The 19,699-nt window shown below is 30.3% G+C and overlaps 3 protein-coding genes and 1 non-coding gene across 5 annotated transcripts; 2 read left to right on the top strand and 2 right to left on the bottom strand.

The window, feature by feature from the left end:
- The first annotated feature begins 4,689 nt into the window (after positions 1–4,689).
- Positions 4,690–7,971, top strand: LOC112733608 (rop guanine nucleotide exchange factor 5). The gene is made up of 7 exons (XM_025782628.2): positions 4,690–5,489; positions 5,866–5,982; positions 6,079–6,233; positions 6,338–6,412; positions 6,493–6,783; positions 6,870–7,226; positions 7,306–7,971. The coding sequence occupies exons 1-7, from the start codon at positions 5,171–5,173 to the stop codon at positions 7,789–7,791; spliced, it is 1,800 nt and encodes a 599-aa protein (XP_025638413.1). The 5' UTR covers positions 4,690–5,170; the 3' UTR covers positions 7,792–7,971.
- A 19-nt stretch (positions 7,972–7,990) lies between these two features.
- LOC112733609 (uncharacterized) lies at positions 7,991–9,235 on the top strand. Its single transcript, XM_025782629.3, has one exon. It carries the CDS (start codon positions 8,576–8,578, stop codon positions 9,122–9,124), a length of 549 nt encoding a protein of 182 aa, XP_025638414.1. The 5' UTR covers positions 7,991–8,575; the 3' UTR covers positions 9,125–9,235.
- Positions 8,105–8,176, bottom strand: TRNAP-AGG (transfer RNA proline (anticodon AGG)). The gene has a single exon. It is a non-coding gene; the product is annotated as a tRNA-Pro (tRNA).
- Positions 9,236–16,970: 7,735 nt separating the features above from the next.
- Positions 16,971–18,805, bottom strand: LOC112733610 (uncharacterized). Of its 2 annotated transcripts, none has more exons than XM_025782630.3 (5): positions 18,545–18,805; positions 18,245–18,302; positions 17,897–18,051; positions 17,538–17,613; positions 16,971–17,455 (listed from the first exon to the last, which is right to left on the bottom strand). In XM_025782630.3, the coding sequence occupies exons 1-5, from the start codon at positions 18,692–18,694 to the stop codon at positions 17,439–17,441; spliced, it is 456 nt and encodes a 151-aa protein (XP_025638415.1). In that variant the 5' UTR covers positions 18,695–18,805; the 3' UTR covers positions 16,971–17,438. The 2 variants fall into 2 exon arrangements, with proteins under 2 accessions (XP_025638415.1, XP_072068713.1); XM_072212612.1 differs by having other exon boundaries at positions 17,538–17,641; positions 17,893–18,051.
- Between the last annotated feature and the right edge of the window lie 894 nt (positions 18,806–19,699).

Consider the following 19,699-nt stretch of genomic DNA (forward strand, 5'->3'; position numbering starts at 1 on the left):
ACACTTCTATTAAACACGGCCATAAAAAATACATTTTTATTAGACACATCCACAAAGACACTTCCATTAAACACAATTATAAATAAGAGTTGACAGAAGTTGACAGAAACGTTGTTGGTATTATACCGATACCGTTAAAATTAATATTATATATCCCTTTTTGCCGACCTATGCAGCACGCAGAAGTTCCTGATTATTAGGCAAATTTTATGCTAATTATTTGCAAAAGAAGAAAAAACGGTGTGTAAAAAGTTTTAAGTTTATCAAAAGAAGATTTAATAGAAATAAAAAAAAAATATGTATGATAGATCGTGGCGGTTTATTTTTAAGCTACTGATTAAATGGAAGTATGTAATATTTTATGCTTAGATTTTCATATATGAATTATGACCATCAATTATTAATAGAAATCTGTGAAGTAAGATGCATTGCGTCAACTCACATACATAACCTGCAAAGTCAAAGACGGTTGAATTAATGCACTATCAAACTTGTTATTTACCTGATCAAACTAGTATAGAGCTGCAATTAACTAGGTTTTTATGCTGAATTTGGTTCCTCTTCTAATTATTGATGGAAGCATATCCAAATCCGTTTGTTTAATCACTTTGATATATATATATTACTTGTTTAATTAATATTTGACGTGTTGATAAGGAGAGTCGTCAGCAACTTCTGCCAACTGCTCTTTAACGGCCACATTTTGCTTATTATAAGTTTGAATTATAAAATGACCAAACCTCATGACTACTACAGCAATTACTGAATAGCCCTTGCACTTTTAACTGCAAATACGGTTTTGCCCAGGGCTCATATTTTGAACACTGAAGACTGAATACTTCTATGAGTGTGTTCTTCTACGAAGTAAACACAAATAATAATATTAAATACAAAAAAGTCTAGAAAGTTAACTACACTAACTCAACAGAAATTATTTTTAATATGGAAATGGAGATGGTGTTTTGGTTGAATATTGATATTTAAAGTGTATTACAGTATTGTGGAACTCATTCAACACGCCCCCCACGTGTTGCACAATACGCTGCCACGTGTCCAACACGCCCTCCACGTGTTGCACCACGCCCCCCACGTGTTAACTTTTTAACTACAAAATCCATCCATCTGTAATTACACTAAATAATCATATTTCCCAAAAAAACACCAATATTTCTTCTATACAAAAAAAAATCAGCCCTAACTCAAGCCAAATTTTTATATTTTTAATTTTAAAATTTAAAAAATTACTGCAATAGAAATGTTTAGTAACCAAAGAAAATTAGCCAAAAATAGTCATAACTTGCTTTATTTAACATTCATTAATTGTTGCAATAATTAATTAATACTAAATAAAGCAAGTTGTGATTTTTTTTTTCTACCTAACATTATCCTTTTCTTTGATTGGCTTTTCCTAACGACACCAAATAAATAATAATACAAGAATTAGATTGGGTGGAGGAGAGGTATACATGCTATTATATGTGAGTGATTTTGCGTTTAATTGACGATATATTTTTTTATTTTATATTATTTTCAACTAATTCTCTATGAAAAATGTATTTAAGAACATAAAATAATGAAAATAAAAGATATATTTGAAAAAATGGTAAAAAAGAGAGTGTTATTATCAATTTAAAGAGTAGCAAAATTAGTTTCCAATATTATAAATATAAAATTTACTAGTAAAAATTAAAGAAATGTTACCTATTTTTAGGAAAAAAAAATACCACAAACTTCCACTTTTAATTTTGATGTTGCCTTCCATTGGTGTTTTTCAACATTGTTAAAACTTAGTTTGTTTTTTTATGATGTGAAATTAAAATTATAAATTTGGCTCTTAGATTTGTTATTTTTAATTTTAAATTTGTTTAATCATACAAATTTAATCCTTATATTTGTTAATTTTTATTTTAAAATTTTTTAAATATACAAATCTTATCCTCATATTTGTCATTTCAGTATTTATTATTTTTAAAATGTGCTAATAGGACTTTTCAATTTGTTTTACGGTGCAATAAAAAAATTTGCTAGCAATGCCAATGTCGGATTGATCCAAAATGGGTGATACATACAGTTAAAAATACGCTATTTTGGTAAGAAAATTGCTTAAATTTTAAATCTTACCTAGTGAGTATTCCGTAACTTAATTTAACCTGTTAAACAAATTAACTACTAACTAAATTGTTTGTCTTTTTGTAATTAGGATAAAAAAGTATATTAATAGCTGGATATTATGATGCTATATTAATAGTGTATTAATGCTTATATTTATGGGCCGAGTTAAATAAGGATGCTACCCTTTTTAAGGCAGCATGAATCTAACAACCGTTCGGTATTTATAACTTATAAATATCATCAAGCACTTTGATTTCATAATAAGATCATATTTGGCCGATTTAGACAAAATATTTTAGATGTGCAAGATGAATAAATGGTCAGAGAGTAAAGTATTGTTTTTGTTTCTAACGTTTGGGATAAGTTCCAAAATTAATTTTAGTATTTCAATCGTTCTATTTAATTAAGTCTCTAACATTTTAAAATTGACTCAATATTGTCCTACGCAGTGAGATAAAATTGAGACGATTTTGAAACGTTAGGAACTTAAATAGGACGAAAACATTGGGGACAAAAACGATACATAAAAATAAATTAATTTTATTCTTCAATAATATCAATTTTTTACAGTATATACTAAGTAAATTACAGTTAATCACATTATTTTTATTATAAATTAATTAATTTTTTTTATAATTTTACTCTTAAAGTAATGTAATTTTTTTATAAATAAATAAATTTTATACTTTCATTCTAAATAATAAATAATGTAATTTTACTTTCATTACTTAATCACATTACTTATAATTTTTTTGTTATAATTTTACACTTTTATTCTAAATAAATTAATTTTTTTTTATAATTTTACACTTAAAATAATATAATTTTTTTATAAATAAATAACTTTTACACTTTCATTCTAAATAATGTAATTTTACTTTCATTACTTACTCACATTACTTATATATTTTTTATAATTTTATACTTTTATTTTAAATAAATTAATTTTTTTTATAATTTTACAATTAAAATAATATAATTTTTTTATAAATAAATAAATTTTATACTTTTATTCTAAATAATAATATAATTTTACTTTCATTACTTAATCGCATTACTTATCATTTTTTTTATAATTTTACACTTTCATTCTAATCACATTATATTATTTATTTAGAATGAAAGTAATGTGATTAAGTGTAATTTACTTATATGTAATTAAAAAATAATTGAATACTAGGTACAATAAAAAATTGATATGTATCATTTTTGTCTTCAATGTTTTCGTCCTATTTAAGTCCCTAACGTTTCAAAATTTCTCAATTTTGTCCCGCCGTCAATTCTGTTAACGGATTCCTAACTACAGGACAACATTGAATCAATTTTAAAACGTTAAGGATTTAAATAGAACAATTAAAACGTTTAGAAACAACTTTAAAATTTACCCTAAATATTAAAGACAAAAAAGATACTTTACTTATTGTAAAATTTAACAGTTCATGTTAATATAGATCATGCTAACGTATCACTATAAAATTAGAATTCTAATAAGTTATTACTACTTGCCAGCTGTTTTTACTTTTTATTACAACTTTAATCGTTACGATATGAGGCTACTTTTTTTTTATATTGGTTAAATATATGTGTAATACATTGTTATTGAAAAATTAGGTGTTTTTTTTATATGGTGTTTTATTCAAATCGGACGGTCCGATTTGTTTGATAAAAAAAATAAACTACAACTCGGAGGGTCCGATTTGCTTGAAGAAGAAAATAAACACCAAATCGGAGGGTTTGATATGTATTTTTTATTTTTTTTAATTTGTTAAAATGAAAATCAGACGGTCCGATTTCAACATTAAAATTTTTTTATTTTCAAAATTACAAATCGGACCGTCTGGTTAGTTTTGTTTTTTTTTTCCTTTTTTAAATCAAAACGGATTTTTAACTTTTTTATTTTTTTTTCAAACTCAAAACGGAGGGTCTGTTTTCTACTAACACCATATATATATATAAAATATCTCTCCTCTCACACATTGTTGTATTACTACATTCTCTTCTCCATATAAAAAATCAAAAGCGACGATATGATGTAGCATAAAATTATGTTTGATATTCCTACATTGATAACTTTCTCAAATCAGAGAAATACCGGCATGATATTGGAACATACTTAATATGAATTTTAAGAGTAGCAATAATTTTTTAATTAAAAATAGAGAAAAGATTGAAAATTAAGAGTGTAATATTGTCACTCTTTAATTGATAATATTTCTCTCTTGATGTATATTATTCTGAAATTATTCAATAATATTTTTTTTACTGTATATAAAAGTAAAGTAATAAAAACAAGAGATAATTTTGAAAAATCACACACAATAATAAAATGGAATTATTAATTGTGACTTTGAGACTTGAGAGTAAGTAATATTACTCTCTAAATAATTACTATTAATATATTAAATATATTTTAAGAATAAATTATAACATTCTGATTGCGTTAGCATAATTAAAGTACTAGTTTGGCATAACAGTACTAATTTCGTTGCTAAAGTACACTTACAAAAAGACACAACAAATTAATTATTCAACTGTGCATAGGGGCAATAATGTAATTTGAGGTATTCGTCGTTTTGCACAGCAACCAGTTTTCAAAAATTGTTAATAAAAATGATATAAAATTTGAACGTACGCATTACTCTGAGAGCGAAAGCCAGAGAGAGACGTTGGGACATGGCAGGTGCCACTTCCAATTGCAAAGCTTCAAACTTGAAATCAAATTTCCGAACTTTCTAACACTCTCTGTATCAAATGTGCTTCCTTTTTTTGAAGCATCTCAAAACACACAAACTTTACGGAAAAGGCCACACGTCTTCATCATTTCATCGTCTTTTTTCGTTTCAAAACAACCTTAGAATTGGTCCCTCCCTATAATAACAGTATCACATTTCTCCTCTTCCTTTGTTCCTTCCATGTCCAAGCCTATGTTACTGGGACCTGGTGAATCTTATCTGGGTCAGTGGTGAAGTGAGTGGTGACTTCCCCTTTTGCCTTTTCATATATATAAGCTTGTGTTGTGTGTGGGAAGTGAAAGAGAATTTGTAGTTAGGTGTTAAAGATGAGTGCTTTGTCTAAGAAGAGTGAAGAATTTCGGAAGAAGAGAGATGGGTTGGTTAAGAAAGAGTCGTTAACTGATTCCACTGCTGAGTCAAGAGAAAGCAGTTTCAGTGGATCAAATTCAATTTCCTCATGTTCATCAAATGAAGAAGCAAAAGCAGCAAAAGGGTCTTCTTCTCCATCTCCACCTGCTCCTCCTCTTGGATGGCCTATTCTGAAAGCTGCAGTTTCCAAGTGTGGGAAATCTGATGAAAAAGATAATGATCAAGAACATCATTTGGATGACACAAAATTTAGTAGTATTGGTTCAAAAGTGTCAGGTCAGTTTCTCGTTATTTAAGAAATCTGTCTTGTTTAATGATATCAGAACTATAAAAGTGGTTGATGTGCTTGAATTTTCAAAAGTATAACGATGACAAGGCTTTTTTTTTTTCAGTTTAATTATTCATTGGAATCTAATAATCCCTTTTCATGTCGGTTTAGTTGTAGTTTATTCTCCTAAATCATTTTTCTAAATATCCTGTCAATTTTTCAAATAAGGAATTTTTTTTTTTACTGTTTGTTCTGTTTTTAAGATAATAAATGTATTTCACTTTTACCTTATTTAGTAGGAAGTAGAAGAATTATTAGAAGATGATTTAGGATGATATATGATTATTGCTAGTAGGTTTGTTAATTCCTTTCAAATTGGAGCAGATGCTGAAATGATGAAGGAAAGGTTTGCAAAATTGTTGCTTGGTGAAGACATGTCAGGTTCTGGGAAAGGGGTTTGTACTGCTTTGGCCATCTCAAATGCTATCACTAATCTGTGCGGTATGCATTTCCTTCTTCTGATACTTTCAAACTTCAAAGTTCGAATTTAAATTGTGCAATTTAATTCATTTTGAACTTTTATTGCAACGTGTGTAGCCACTGTGTTTGGACAATTATGGAGATTAGAACCTCTACCTTCTGAAAAGAAAGCTATGTGGAGAAGAGAGATGGAATGGCTTGTTAGTGTTAGTGATCACATTGTTGAACTAATACCTTCTTGGCAAACATTCCCTGATGGAAGCAAGCTAGAGGTAAATTTGGATTGAGTCCTAAATTTTCAAGTGCGGTTTCATTCAACAAAAGTGGAATATGAATCATAATGTTTCTATTTCGAATATGTTGCTTTATTCTGCAGGTAATGACTTGCAGGCCAAGGACAGATATTTTTATCAATGTTCCAGCGCTTAGGAAACTTGATAACATGCTTCTCGTGAGTGATGAATCTTGTTGTTTGAATGCACACTACATTGGTGATTGTTGTCACATGTGAATTTATACTTTCTATTACAGGACATATTGGATGGTTTCACCTCCACTGAGTTCTGGTATGTTGACCAAGGAATTGTAGCCCCGGAAGCCGATGGAACGGCCTCATTTCGCAAGACGATTCAACGGCAAGACGAGAAGTGGTGGCTCCCCGTGCCCCGTGTCCCCCCTGCAGGTCTTGGCGAAAACTCAAGAAAACAATTGAATCACTCAAGAGAATGTGCAAACCAAATTCTAAAAGCAGCCATGTCCATAAACAGCATTGCTTTGGCTGATATGGAAGTTCCAGAATCATATTTGGAATTGCTTCCTAAGGTTTCTTATTGTTTAAATTCTTACACTTTGATGGAACAATTGCTGATTAATCTTTCTAACCAAAATATGATTGAAACCTGCCTCAGAATGGAAGGACATGCTTGGGGGATTTCATTTACCGTTACATCACATCAGATCAATTCTCTGCTGAGTGCTTGCTAGATTGCTTAGACCTCTCCTCTGAGCATGTTGCACTAGAGATTGCTAACCGCGTTGAGGCGGCGATCTATGTGTGGCGCCGGAGAGCTCACCCGAGACCCTCACCTAATCCGAACCGTTCAACTACAAAGTCCTCTTGGGAGATTGTTAAGGACTTAATGGTAGATGGAGACAAGAGAGAAGTGCTAGCAGACAGAGCTGAAAGCATTCTAAATTCCTTGAAGCAGCGATTCCCCGGCTTAACTCAAACTACCCTTGATACCAGCAAGATCCAATGCAACAAGGTTCCATACATTTCTCTTTTATCCAATCCAAATATTATAAAAATGTTGTTATTGACACATTTAACTCTTTCAATTTTAGGATGTTGGAAAATCCATATTGGAGAGCTACTCAAGAGTGTTGGAGAGCATGGCTTTCAACATTGTAGCACGTATTGATGACTTGCTATATGTGGATGACCTGACCAAACACTCGGATAGGTTTCCATTGGTTCCTAGTAGCACGGTTAATGTGGTGTCTCAGCAAAAGGTTTCGCGTCCGTTCTCGGTGTCTCTCTCTGGCACTCCACACAAAGCAGGAATCGGCACACCTAGCTTTTCTCCGGCGCCATTGATTAGTCCTGCAAGAGGGGAGAGAACTCCTTTCCTCCGCAACAACAACAATAACATCATGAAACCACATAGGCGGGGATTTGGGGTCAGAAGAGTCTTGTCAAATTATCTTGGAGTAGAGACAAAGGCAAAGATATGTAGCAATTCTACAGAGGTTAATTCTTCAAATCTGAATAACAAGAAGAATGAACAACAACAACAAGCAGCTCAGACCATAAAGAACAAGACAAAGTGATGGACAAGGAACTACCATGTATTATTGTTCACGAATATTTGTTGCTAGTTAGAATTCAAATTCCTAGTTATTAGAAGCAGAAGTAGTTGGTAACGGTATAGTATATGTATTTGTATTTAAATTTGCTGAAATTCATTTTAGTATTTAAAATGATATCTAGTCAATTACTTGAAAATTGAAGGTACTAGAGTTCTTTTCTTAAATTATTTTTATACATTCATACGTAGCAAAATTAGCAAGTGTGGGGAAAAAATTGAAGGAATAAGGGCACTGATGGGGAAAAAATGTAATTGAAAATATATCATAATAGAGTGGGGCATTCCGAGAATTGAACTCGGGACCTCTCGCACCCTAAGCGAGAATCATACCACTAGACCAAATGCCCTTTCTTGTTTCAGTGATTTTCATTTAGGTTACTGAACCTTTTAAGCACTATTGATTAATAAAAATACTTTTTATATATTAAAATTAGTCATCAAAATTAATTACTATATATTTTATATTTTTTATTGATTTTGTATGGTTAATTAATTAATACTGCTGTTTACTAATCAGGTTGCGGAATGCGGACCAAAGTCCTAATTGCACATGGCAATTATAATTATTTATGAATTTTTTTTTTCCATAAAGAAAATTAAAATTGTTTGAACTTTGGAGAAACATTTTTTTTTCTTTTGGTTTAGCAAACTTTACTCTTTGAGAAGAAAGAGTGGAAAGGACAAAGACACTGTGGAGTTCCGACGACGACGCGCTTGGAAAGATCACGACGAAGAAACAAAACGCAATGTCGTCTTCGTCGTTCACGAGGCTCCACATTACAGCACTGGACGCTATCGTGAACGTGAACTCCCTCTTCACCCTCGCCGTCTTCGTCGGCCTCTCTTGGAACCCCAACGACCCCTCTAACAACCTCAACGCCGATCCAGCCTGCTCTCCCACCGCCGCCATCGCCGAGAATCTCGTCGCCTTCCACGTCTACTCTTTCAGCTCCTTCCTCTTCTCCAGCCTCGTCGCCCTCGCCCTCAAGCAAGCCATCCGCCTTTCCCGTCACAACAACCACCACTTCTCCATCCACTACCCCGCCGCCGTTGAGTTCATCGCCGCTCGCATCAACCGCTCCGCCCTCCGCGCTGGCATGCTCGTCTCCGGCGCTGGCTCTGTTGCTGGATGCGCCTTCCTTATGCTCGCACTCGTCAACGTTGTCCAGATCAAGCTTGGAACACTCGCCTGCGGCAGCTCCCACGCCTACGCCGCCGTCGTACCACTTCTCATACTCGTCCCCATCGCCCTCCTCATTTACGTTTCCGTTGTTTTGTACGCTTTTACTCGCTAGGGTTCTTGTTCTTTTTGTACTTTGTGCTCTGCAATCACCTTGAATGAACGGGACTAATCTGTTTTTGTTTCTTCTTATTCGAAAATTAAATCCTGAATTTATTTATTTAAATCTTGTTCCGTGATGTGACTAATTTTAATTTATGTGGTTTTTGTTGTAATTATTGTTTTCTTTTGTGCTGAATTTGTTTGGAATGAAACACAGTAAGATGGTGAATTGGAAAGTTTGGTTGAATTGGACCATGTAATCATGGTGTTGTAGTTAGTATCACTTTAAATGAGGACTGGTGAAGTTATTAAATTCATATTCATGTAAAATGTAATTGTTGATATTGTGAATCATAGTTAGTAAGGTATGGATGATTATGATCTGAAGTGAGATTGTATTTTGAATTTGAATTTTTAATATAATCTGTAGTTTTCGTCAATACAAATATTATAAGTAATGCAGTGGAAATTAGAAGCTGCTACATTCTTCTTCATTCTTCAAGTGATCACTTCTCTGTAGATGATACTAAATTCAAGAAAATTGTGTAAGATTTAGGATAAGATCATTTGGTGGTTCTAACATCTTTGTTTGGCTTAATCTTGTATGCACATGGGGACAGAGTTTCCTTGTATCCTTGGCAAGTTTAACAGCTTTTGTGGTAATACTTGGACAGAGTAGCATTTTGCCTTTGGTTTTGTGCCTTTCTGCCTTATAATGCCAACTGCTAAAGTCTGTGTAGGGGGTTCAAATCAAGTAATGTGCGGGGTTGCTTAGAGCATGATAGAAATCTCGAAAGGATAATGAAACAAAAAACAAGTTGAAAAATAAGGGTTACTTTTTATTGAAGCTTAGAGGGCAAGAAAGCTTTAAGTGAACAGGGTAAGGCTGTTATTGTTGTCTTTAATTGCTTATTGATGATGTTGTCTTCTCATAAAGAGTAGTGGTTGTGTTTGGTTTCTTCTTAAGGGAAAAACCCTAATGCAGAGGGTGGTGGGACAAACCTATTGGCAAGCCATATGATGCTGACTCGCATTCAATCACTCTTTCTTAGTTGCCTTATCACCATAAATGTTGCTGGCTTAAAAAGTAATTGAGCTTTGAATTGAACTTTGAAGAGAAGGAAGATCCAACAATGTACGTTTCCCTTGTGTTTGTTCTACTTATTGGCCTTGGTGAAAGTGGGAATGCTCTAATTTGTTATAGTTGATGCAGTCAAAAAGAAAAATAAGTTCAGACTTCAGAGTCTAATTTCCCTTTATGCTGTTATAAAATATTAAAATCTACTCCTGTTATTAGGAGTGCAGTAACCATTCATAATTGTTTTAACTTAAACATGGATTATTTTTTTGGTTTATAGCCACGGTTATTGATTCGGATTTAATAAGAGTAATGAGTATCAAAATTCTAAAAACCTATGAAGTATGGACACTTCCTTAATTTGTCGTGTTCGCGTGTCGGATTTATTGATACTTATCTGACACGCGTGTCTTCTGTGTCTAACCATGTTTTAATGAAAAATAAAAATTTTTTTTTCAAATACGCTTGGACACATCTAATTACAACATGTATCAACGTGTTCAGTCTTATTCTTAATATTTATTCTTGAAATGAGTTTAGAAATAATATATATTATTAATTATTAAAACAAAAAAATATTTTAAATATTTTTTAAAAAAAACATTAAAAATACTTAACAAATTAATTTATATTTTAATATCAATAAAATATCAAAATATCATTACAATTTATCTAAAAATATTTTATATTTTTTATATATGTCGTGTTCCCGTGTCTTATAAAAAATTTAGATTCGCGTGTCTGTGTGTCTTATATCGTGTCATGTCTTGTGTCTGTCTTATATCGTGTCGTGTCTTGTATTCGTGTCTTATATGTGTCTTATATCATGTCGTATCTTGTATCCGTGTTAGTATCCGTACATTACAGCTATAAACTCTTCAAGCAATTGGATTTCTTGGTAGTAAGTTCTATAAGTAGCAACTAGTGTGGGCTTATATTAGCCCACTTTATTTGATTTGCTTTTGATTTCGTTTTTTGTTATTGTCTCCTTATAGTAAACAAAAATATATACATATTGATTTGATTCAAAATTAAACCACAAGCTTTCGGACATTGTTTTGTCTAGGTGCACATGGGTCGGGTGAAGCCGGGTTTGATGTGACCCAGACCCAACCCGAAATATACACCGGGTCTATTTATTAGACCTGAACCCGACCCTAAACCCGATGAAACCAATACACTTTCGAGCCACAATTATACCGGGTAAAAACCGGGCCGTTAACATTACTATACGTTGATACCTTCTTGTAAGCTAGCATGTAAAAATATCCAAATTTCTAAGACTCCAACCATTATTTAACATGGTAAAATTCACTTAGAAAAATATAACAAGAACCAACCCTTCTTTAAAATTAAAGCATAACCACAATCAATACTAAAACAAAATCACAATCAATACTAATATTGTCTAATAATACTAAATATTTGAATTAATACAAATAACACAATATTATGCATTAGTCTAAAATTTTAAGCATTCTAAACATAAAACATTAACTTATAGTCTTATAATGACTAATAACACAAAATATTAAGGTTTACAATACTTAAATTCCACATAAGAATAGTCATGATCCATCACTAATAACATAAAATATTAATTGTGTATGATGACTGAGCCACCGGGCCGACTTCGAGTGACCCGAGCTATGGCCCGAATCCGATCCAAAATAATGACCGGGTCTATTTTTGAGACCCCTACCCAGCTCTAAACCCGATGAAATCACACCAAATTAGCCCCTAAAGTGTTCGGGACCGGACCGGACATTCAGGCCGGACCGAGTCTGTACACCCCTAGTTTTGTCCGTCTGCATAGTTGCTTTAATTTTCATTATAGTTCAGCCGTAAAAGTGTAAAAAATTTGAATTGACTAACTATTAAAAACTTTACATTAGGAATAAAATTAAAATTTATTTTAAATAATAAAAATTAAATTAAATATTAATTTTTTTAATTTTCAAAAATCTTAAGAACCAGAATTATACTCTACCTGTTTAGTATACATTCTCTTTGTATCGATTAGATTATTTCTTAAATCATGCCCCAAGTTTAAAGTTGGTACATTGTAACACTCCAAAATAGTCAACAAAATTTGCATTACCATTGGTGCGTTTTGTTTTTGAATTTGAACCTCGAGAAATTAAAAGCCATCGAGCAAAAGTACAGTTCACATAGGTTTGTAACTACTAAAATAAGATCCAAGTTTTGTGATGTACGACAAAGTAGAATTAGCTAGCTACTCCCTTTGAAGTTTGAATGATACCAAATTATATGTTTAGTACTAGGGGCGACATCACGTCGCATATATATATATATCATAAATTATTTTAAGTAGATATTGAATAAAATTTTTTTTATTAAATACAAATTTTTTTTAATTATTAAAAATAATTATTAATTAATAATTTAATATATTTTTTTTTACATAAAAATTAATTTTATTTTAAATTATCATCAAATTATATAATAATATTATCTCTTAAATAATAACTCAGATTAAAAACGAATAAAATTAAGATTAAGATATTCTCTACTCGCAAATACAATAGAATTAACTTTATATAAAGTTTTCGATTCGAATAAAATTATAAGATTAGATTCAAATTCTATCTAATCTATTCATTGCCACCCTATTAAATACATAAAATCAAGAGGTTGAGAATTTAGATTTGACTTATCTATAATCGTAGTATCGTACAGCCTGTCGTTAAAAGACCAAAACTGAAGACATGCATGCAGTATATGTTATTAACTTACTATATTATTCATTCGCCAATAGAAAGCATCCGTTCATATTTACGATTTTTTTAATTGAAAAATTTTGGTACATAACCAAAAAAAATATTAAAATCATAAAAAAATATGTATTTAAAAGCATACATTAAAATTTTTAAATTAAACATTTATTATAATCAAATTTGAACATCTTAATTATATAAGTTAATTATTTTGTGTTTCTTTTTTTTAACAAAAAATTAGTTGTCAATCAATGATTGACATTGTATAGAAATTTATATTTAGTTTTCATAAAAAAATTGATTATATTATTATAAAAAAATTTATTACTCTATCATAACATATTTAATAATTATTTTGGTTGTCGATTATTTTATTAAAAAATATGCATGTAGGTAATAATATAATATGCATAAATATACAAAAATTAATAATATTTAGAGTAAAGTATCGTTTTTGTCTCCAACGTTTGGGGTAAGTCTCAAAGTTGTCCCTAACGTTTCAATCGTCCTATTTAAGTCCCTAACGTTTCAAAATTGACTCAATGTTATTCTGCCGTTCGAGATCCATTAACAGAATTGATAGCGAGACAAAATTGAGATGATTTTGAAATGTTAGAGACTTAAATAAGACGAAAATGTTGGGAACAAAAATGATACATAGAAATAAATTTTAATTTTATCCTTCAATAATATCAATTTTTTACTGTACATGGTATTCAATTATTTTTTAATCACATTTAAGTAAATTACACTTAATCATATTACTTTTATTTTAAATAAATTATTTTTTTATAATTTTACTCTTAAGAATTTCTAGTTATCATGAAATGTTTGTAAAATAACTAGTATATAAACTTACAAAAAAAATATATATATATATATATATATACAATAAAATATAAATTATACCTTTTGTCTCTAATGTATCAAAATTCTTTAAAATTATAAAAAATAAATTTATTTAAAATGAAAGTAATGTGATTAAGTGTAATTTATTTAGATATAATTAAAAAATAATTAAATACTAGATACAGTAAAAAATTAATATTATTGAAAAATAAAATAAAATTAAAATTTATTTTTATATATCGTTTTTGTCTCTAACGTTTTCGTCCTATTTAAGTCCGTAACGTTTCAAAATCGTCTCAATTTTGTCCCGCCGTCAATTCTATTAACGGATCCCTACAATATTGAGTCAATTTTGAAATGTTAGGGACTTAAATAGGACGACTGAAACGTTAGGGACATCTTTGGGACTTACCCCAAACGTTAGGGACAAAAATGATACTTTACTCTAATATTTATTTTTATTTTCATCATGAAGCATCTTTTTTTTTCATAATAAAAAAATTAAGAGATCAATATTTTTAATATAAAAAAATAAAAATGAATTAGCATTAATTCAAAAATAAAAAATATTTATTACTACCTAAAATAATAGGTAGTTCCTAACTGAAAAAATTCCACGCTATATATTTTTGTAACACTCTAATGGGTGGCATTTAATTTATCGGTTTTATTAGAGAACTAATTAGGGTAAAACTAATTTCAACAAATTAGTTAAAAAATAAGTCTATCATAAAACAAAATAAGTAATAATTCTCTATTATCCGAAAATTTTAAATTTCAAAAAATCAATAATAAAAAGAAGTTGGCTTAATTAGTTTATAATATAGTTGGCTTTCTAAGCTTTTTCTTAATTTATCGCTCCAAAAAATTTTAATATGGATAAATACATAATTTCTGGACTCTAACTAATCAAAAACCATATGCTTTTGGAACATTGTTTTAGACTTTTAGAAGCCGTACAACGTCCTTGTTATAGTGCATGACTAAAGAATAAAAGTTAAAGGAAAACTAGCATTTGGGTTTTCGTTATTAGTGAAGCAAATCTGTCGCTATAAATAGTCCTTAACACTGAGCACTATCATATCATATTCATCACATACACAGCATTCATAGATACATACATAGACACATCATCAGTTAATCAGTTATCGAAAATGAACAAGTCAATATTGTTGGTGGTGGTTTTGAGTTTGGTGATAGGGGTGACAGTGGCTGAGCTTGAAAGCGAGAAGCATTACGGGCCATGCGGGAAGTTCAGCACACAGAGGATACTCACTCATAAGCTCAGGCACTGCGAGAAACCAGCAAAAAACTTGTACGCACCCGTCTCCAGGCAGTGTTGCCAGGACCTTCAAAACGTTTCCTTCCAATGCCTCGTTACCGTCTTCAGTTCCGATGCCTTCACCAAAATCGGTGTCGACCCACACGTCGCCATCACCATCCCCTCTCGCTGCCACCACGCCTATCATGACAACCCCTAAACCTTGCAGGTCATTAAATCTACTAATTTCTTTTTTTTTAATATTGATGCTAGAGAACATTATAATTTATTATTTTTTAGTTGTGAATTAAAAATACGTGGTTAAATTATTAGACTAAAAGCATCAGATTTATAACTAAATAACTAAATATGTCATTTAAAAACAATAAATTCACGCCTATCCTTCAGTTTTTTTTTAATTAACAATCTGTCAGTACAAAGTAGTAAACAAATATTTAATTAAACATAAAAAAAATTCAAAACCTAACAAATAATTAATTGATTATTAGCTGAAAAAAATTAGTTCATAATTTTAAATTAAATTTGGTTATATTATTTAGCAACATCACAAAAATCGAATTAAGTATCAGTAAAATTGGAGATTTAATCAATAAAATTAGAGATTTAAAACTTTAAAGATTTAACTATGTTCTAAATATAATAAAATAATATATTTATATATAAAATATTTTTATTTTAAATTAATTAAACACTAAAAAATAAAATTAATTTGATTCGTTTATTAAATTTTTTGACCAAATTTTTCAGTTTTTAAACTTGATAATCAATTTTTATCATGAACTAAATTAGTCTGATGATCGATTTTCAATTAATAGACTTACTATTGTAATTATTTTTTTTAGTAAGAGTACATAAAGAGTACATAGTATATAAAATATAATAACTCAACAAATATTTTTTAAGGAAATTTTTCATTCTCTTCAACAATGAGAACTTATTTTTCTTTTTCTCTTAATCTCTTTTAGTTCATCAAATCATCACAACTTAAACGGTTTAGAATATAAAATTTTTTTCATGATGCGATGAACTAGAAAACAACCAAACTGAATAAAAAAACAGATTTTCTTCCAACCATATTATTCAGTGGGACTTATTTAATTATTCTTAAATTCAATGTGATATCTTCTTTTGCTTTTCAAATACCGATTAATTATACTGAAGTGAAAGTTTAACTTATAGTAAAGGAACAAGTGATTTAGAGTATATACAATTTGTATTGGCCGTAAAATTTAACTTATAATAAAGGAACAAGTGATTTAGAGTATATACAATTTGTATTGGCCGAAATTCTAACGATATGCTTACGTATTGAATTTTTCTTCACATGATCATTTTGCAGCATATGATCACATACCTTGAAGGCTAAGAGCGTGAGCTATATATGGCGCTTGAAGTTATGCCATATGGTCAAGTTCAAGTTACAATAATAGTTGTTCTATAGTTAATATATAATAAATTGAGCTCGCTATGTATATATAGCAGCTCACACGTGTATGTTCAATTGTAATAATCTAATAAATTGAGCTCGCTATGTATATATAGCAGCTCACACGTGTATGTTCAATTGTAATAATCTAAACGTAATAAATAAATAGCTTTCGGCTTTCTTAGCCTTTCAAGTAATAATGTAATAAATAAATAGCTTTCGGCTTTCTTAGCCTTTCAAGTAATAATATAAGATCTATCGTCTAGTACACTCTTTTGTTGTTGCTATCCTTACTGTGGTTTATTTTAATTTGTTGGTTATATTGGATCAAGTAATAATACTATCATCTAGTACACTCTTTTATCTTTTGTTGTTGCTATCCTCACTGTGGTTTATTTTGTTGTCAGCGCGTTTTATATTATCAAATTTCTTACAATATAAACATGCATGTCATTTTCAGAAGGGATAGAGAGAAGAGCAAAGACATTTATGTAAACTACAAAGGATACACTATATTATATAGATCCAGAAACCTGAAAGTACATGCAACAAGCTAAGAGATCACACGATTGTAACAATACAAGACCTAAAGTCTAAAGCTGAAGGTCAGCTACAAAGACGAAACTAACCTTTTATGTAAAATAAAATTACAAAAACAAACTGAGCAGCAGGGAGCAACTATAATTTATATGTGTACTAATTAAGTACTATTGATTTTGATGGTAATTAAGGGCTAACTACTTTAGTTTATGTGCAGTTAACGTTATGTATATGTGATGCGACCTGCTTGGTATTAATTAAAAAAAACACCCATGTTGTTAATATACTACTTAACCAGGACTAGCTAGCATCTGATCTCTTATTTAATTTTATCATACACTTTATATATAGTTAATTCTTCAGAGTTCACATCACCCTGCAACATGGCCCGGGAGTTAAGAAGCGTGTAGTGTGTCAATAATAAAGGGAACCTGAAAATTAAAAGTAATAATGATCAAAATTAGGTTAATTATTGTATATAAACAACAGTATGAGATGAGTGTATGTATATACCTTGCCACCAGTTTCCTCTTGAGGCGCTATTTGAGTCGTTACCATCGGGATCATCATCTTTCTTATCTTTCTTAAACTGCACGAATAACACAAATTTAATTTATCTAAAATATATGTATATAGTGAAGCTCAAAGTGCAATTAATGAATGAAGTAATGGTCAGTTAAGTGTAGATAAATTAACTTAACTACCATATGCCAGATGGCAGAGAGGGTTAACAAACTTGTAACGGTGATAAGCTATAGTGTGAGGTGCAGGTCCATAGTAGCCAATTAAATAAAATAATAAAAGAATATGTGTGAAGTGTGATGCATGGACCAGCAGAAAATAAAGTAAAGGATGGGGATTAAGGCACTCACAGCATGGTGGGATTCAGTGGTCCTGGTTGATGATGATGTTGTTTTTGGGGAATAATTTTCTTGACCACCATAGTAGATTGATGAACTGTAGTAGCTGCTGGGCTCCACTGTCTCATTCTTGTTGCCACAACTGCTTTCACCTTTACCGTAATTACCTGCAAACCAAGCACTATTATATTACCCAAACCGCCTAAACATTCAAACTTATATTATAAAGCAAATTAAATATGTTCCCTCTATGTAGACAACATATTATCAATTATTGTTTTGTTTGTACTATTCAAATGTGGGATCGTAGTACTAATAAGTCAAATAAATTCAACTAGTATATATTTTATACTAACGAACCTGGTGCTCCATAATTTTTGAATCCCACCTCCTGCTTCCTTGAATCTCTCCCTCCAACCTAAATTTGTTCATGTCATATGTTAGTTATATATATTCCCATAAGGCCTTCACATATTATATATATATAACCTGTAGAGAGGTGCAAAGTTAATATGCTTCAAGTAATTAATGCCGTATATAGTAGAATAATTACAATATTGACCAAAATTATTAAGAGAGGCGGAGGTTATGTGAGAGAAAAAAAGAAAAAAGGAACATGCAAGAGGAGAATGAAGAATAAATGTTAAGAGGCATGCATACAGTGGAAGGAGGAGGGGGGAAAATAGAGCCAAAGATGCTTGTGGAAGAAGATGACATGGTAGAGGGATCCTTGGGACCAAAAAGATGATCAAAGTTGGTGGTGGAAGAGGATGATGAGGAAGAAGAAGCTTTCTTTTTGTTGTTGTCCATGAATGACAAGAGTAACTAGTATTTGATGAATTAAGCAAAGGGAATGGATAAGATTGAAAGAGAGAAGCACGTGTTGGATTTGAGGGATGTGTAGTGAGTGAGATTGAAGGTAGAGAGCAAAGAGGAAGAGAGGGGTATTTATAAGCATAAGCATAAGCATGTGCATGTGCTCTCTCTTCTCTTCTTTGACACGTGGCTTCTCTCTTTGGGCCCCATTTGGACGCCATGCCCAAATCCCAACCCCTCTTGCCACCTCCCTGTCCCATTCTTTCTATTACTTTTAGAGGAATCTAACAACTCAGTAACTTTTGTGATTTGTAGTTATCAAATAGTTATTAATGATATTATTAATGATATAAAATTTTATAGAATTATTTATTCTTCTTTTGTTGATTACATGATGACCAAAATTTAATAAAATTACTGACTTGTTAGACTTTTTCTTACTTTTATTCTGGAGACTTAAGACCAAATTTCTATCCCAATTTTATGTAATAATTTATAATTATTAATTTTATAATTATACTTAAATTTTTATTTTATTCTATACAAAATTAAAACTAGTCTCGCTAATACCAACAAATTATATATAGCATGTCACAAGTTTGATTTGTCTTTTAATAAATAGTAATCAAATACATGATACGCTGAATTAATGTATTGTAAAAAGACAACGCAAAGTGTCTTTTTATAAATGACGATATAATTTGATCATAATGACACAAATAATTTATAAAATATATTTAGATAGATATTATGTTAGTTGGTTACAATATTTTCTAACTCAATTTATGATTATATTATATTTAGATATGTATAAAAGGAAATCTAATTTATATTCAATCCAATTCACAAATATATTAAATATTAATATTATATTTGTAGATATAGTTTAATAAATTTGACTAAAAATATTAAAAATAAAAAAATTATTTATTAGATTTTTTTATTAATTATCTAATTTTTATTATTAAAAATGTTAGAAGGTCATAAGAATAGAACTGT

Source organism: Arachis hypogaea, chromosome 13 (genome assembly GCF_003086295.3).
Source record: "Arachis hypogaea cultivar Tifrunner chromosome 13, arahy.Tifrunner.gnm2.J5K5, whole genome shotgun sequence".
Taxonomy (NCBI): Eukaryota; Viridiplantae; Streptophyta; class Magnoliopsida; order Fabales; family Fabaceae; genus Arachis; species Arachis hypogaea.

Coding starts and splice junctions, on each gene's coding strand:
- LOC112733608 (XM_025782628.2), top strand. CDS start 5,171: ATGAGTGCTTTGTCTAAGAAGAGTGAAGAATTTCGGAAGAAGAGAGAT. Junction 6,784..6,869: donor ATTTGGAATTGCTTCCTAAG/GTTTCTTATTGT, acceptor AACCTGCCTCAG/AATGGAAGGACATGCTTGGG. Junction 7,227..7,305: donor GCAAGATCCAATGCAACAAG/GTTCCATACATT, acceptor TTTCAATTTTAG/GATGTTGGAAAATCCATATT.
- LOC112733609 (XM_025782629.3), top strand. CDS start 8,576: ATGTCGTCTTCGTCGTTCACGAGGCTCCACATTACAGCACTGGACGCT.
- LOC112733610 (XM_072212612.1), bottom strand. CDS start 18,694: ATGGACAACAACAAAAAGAAAGCTTCTTCTTCCTCATCATCCTCTTCC. Junction 18,052..18,244: donor CAAAAATTATGGAGCACCAG/GTTCGTTAGTAT, acceptor CTTGGTTTGCAG/GTAATTACGGTAAAGGTGAA. Junction 17,456..17,537: donor AAGAGGAAACTGGTGGCAAG/GTATATACATAC, acceptor TTTAATTTTCAG/GTTCCCTTTATTATTGACAC.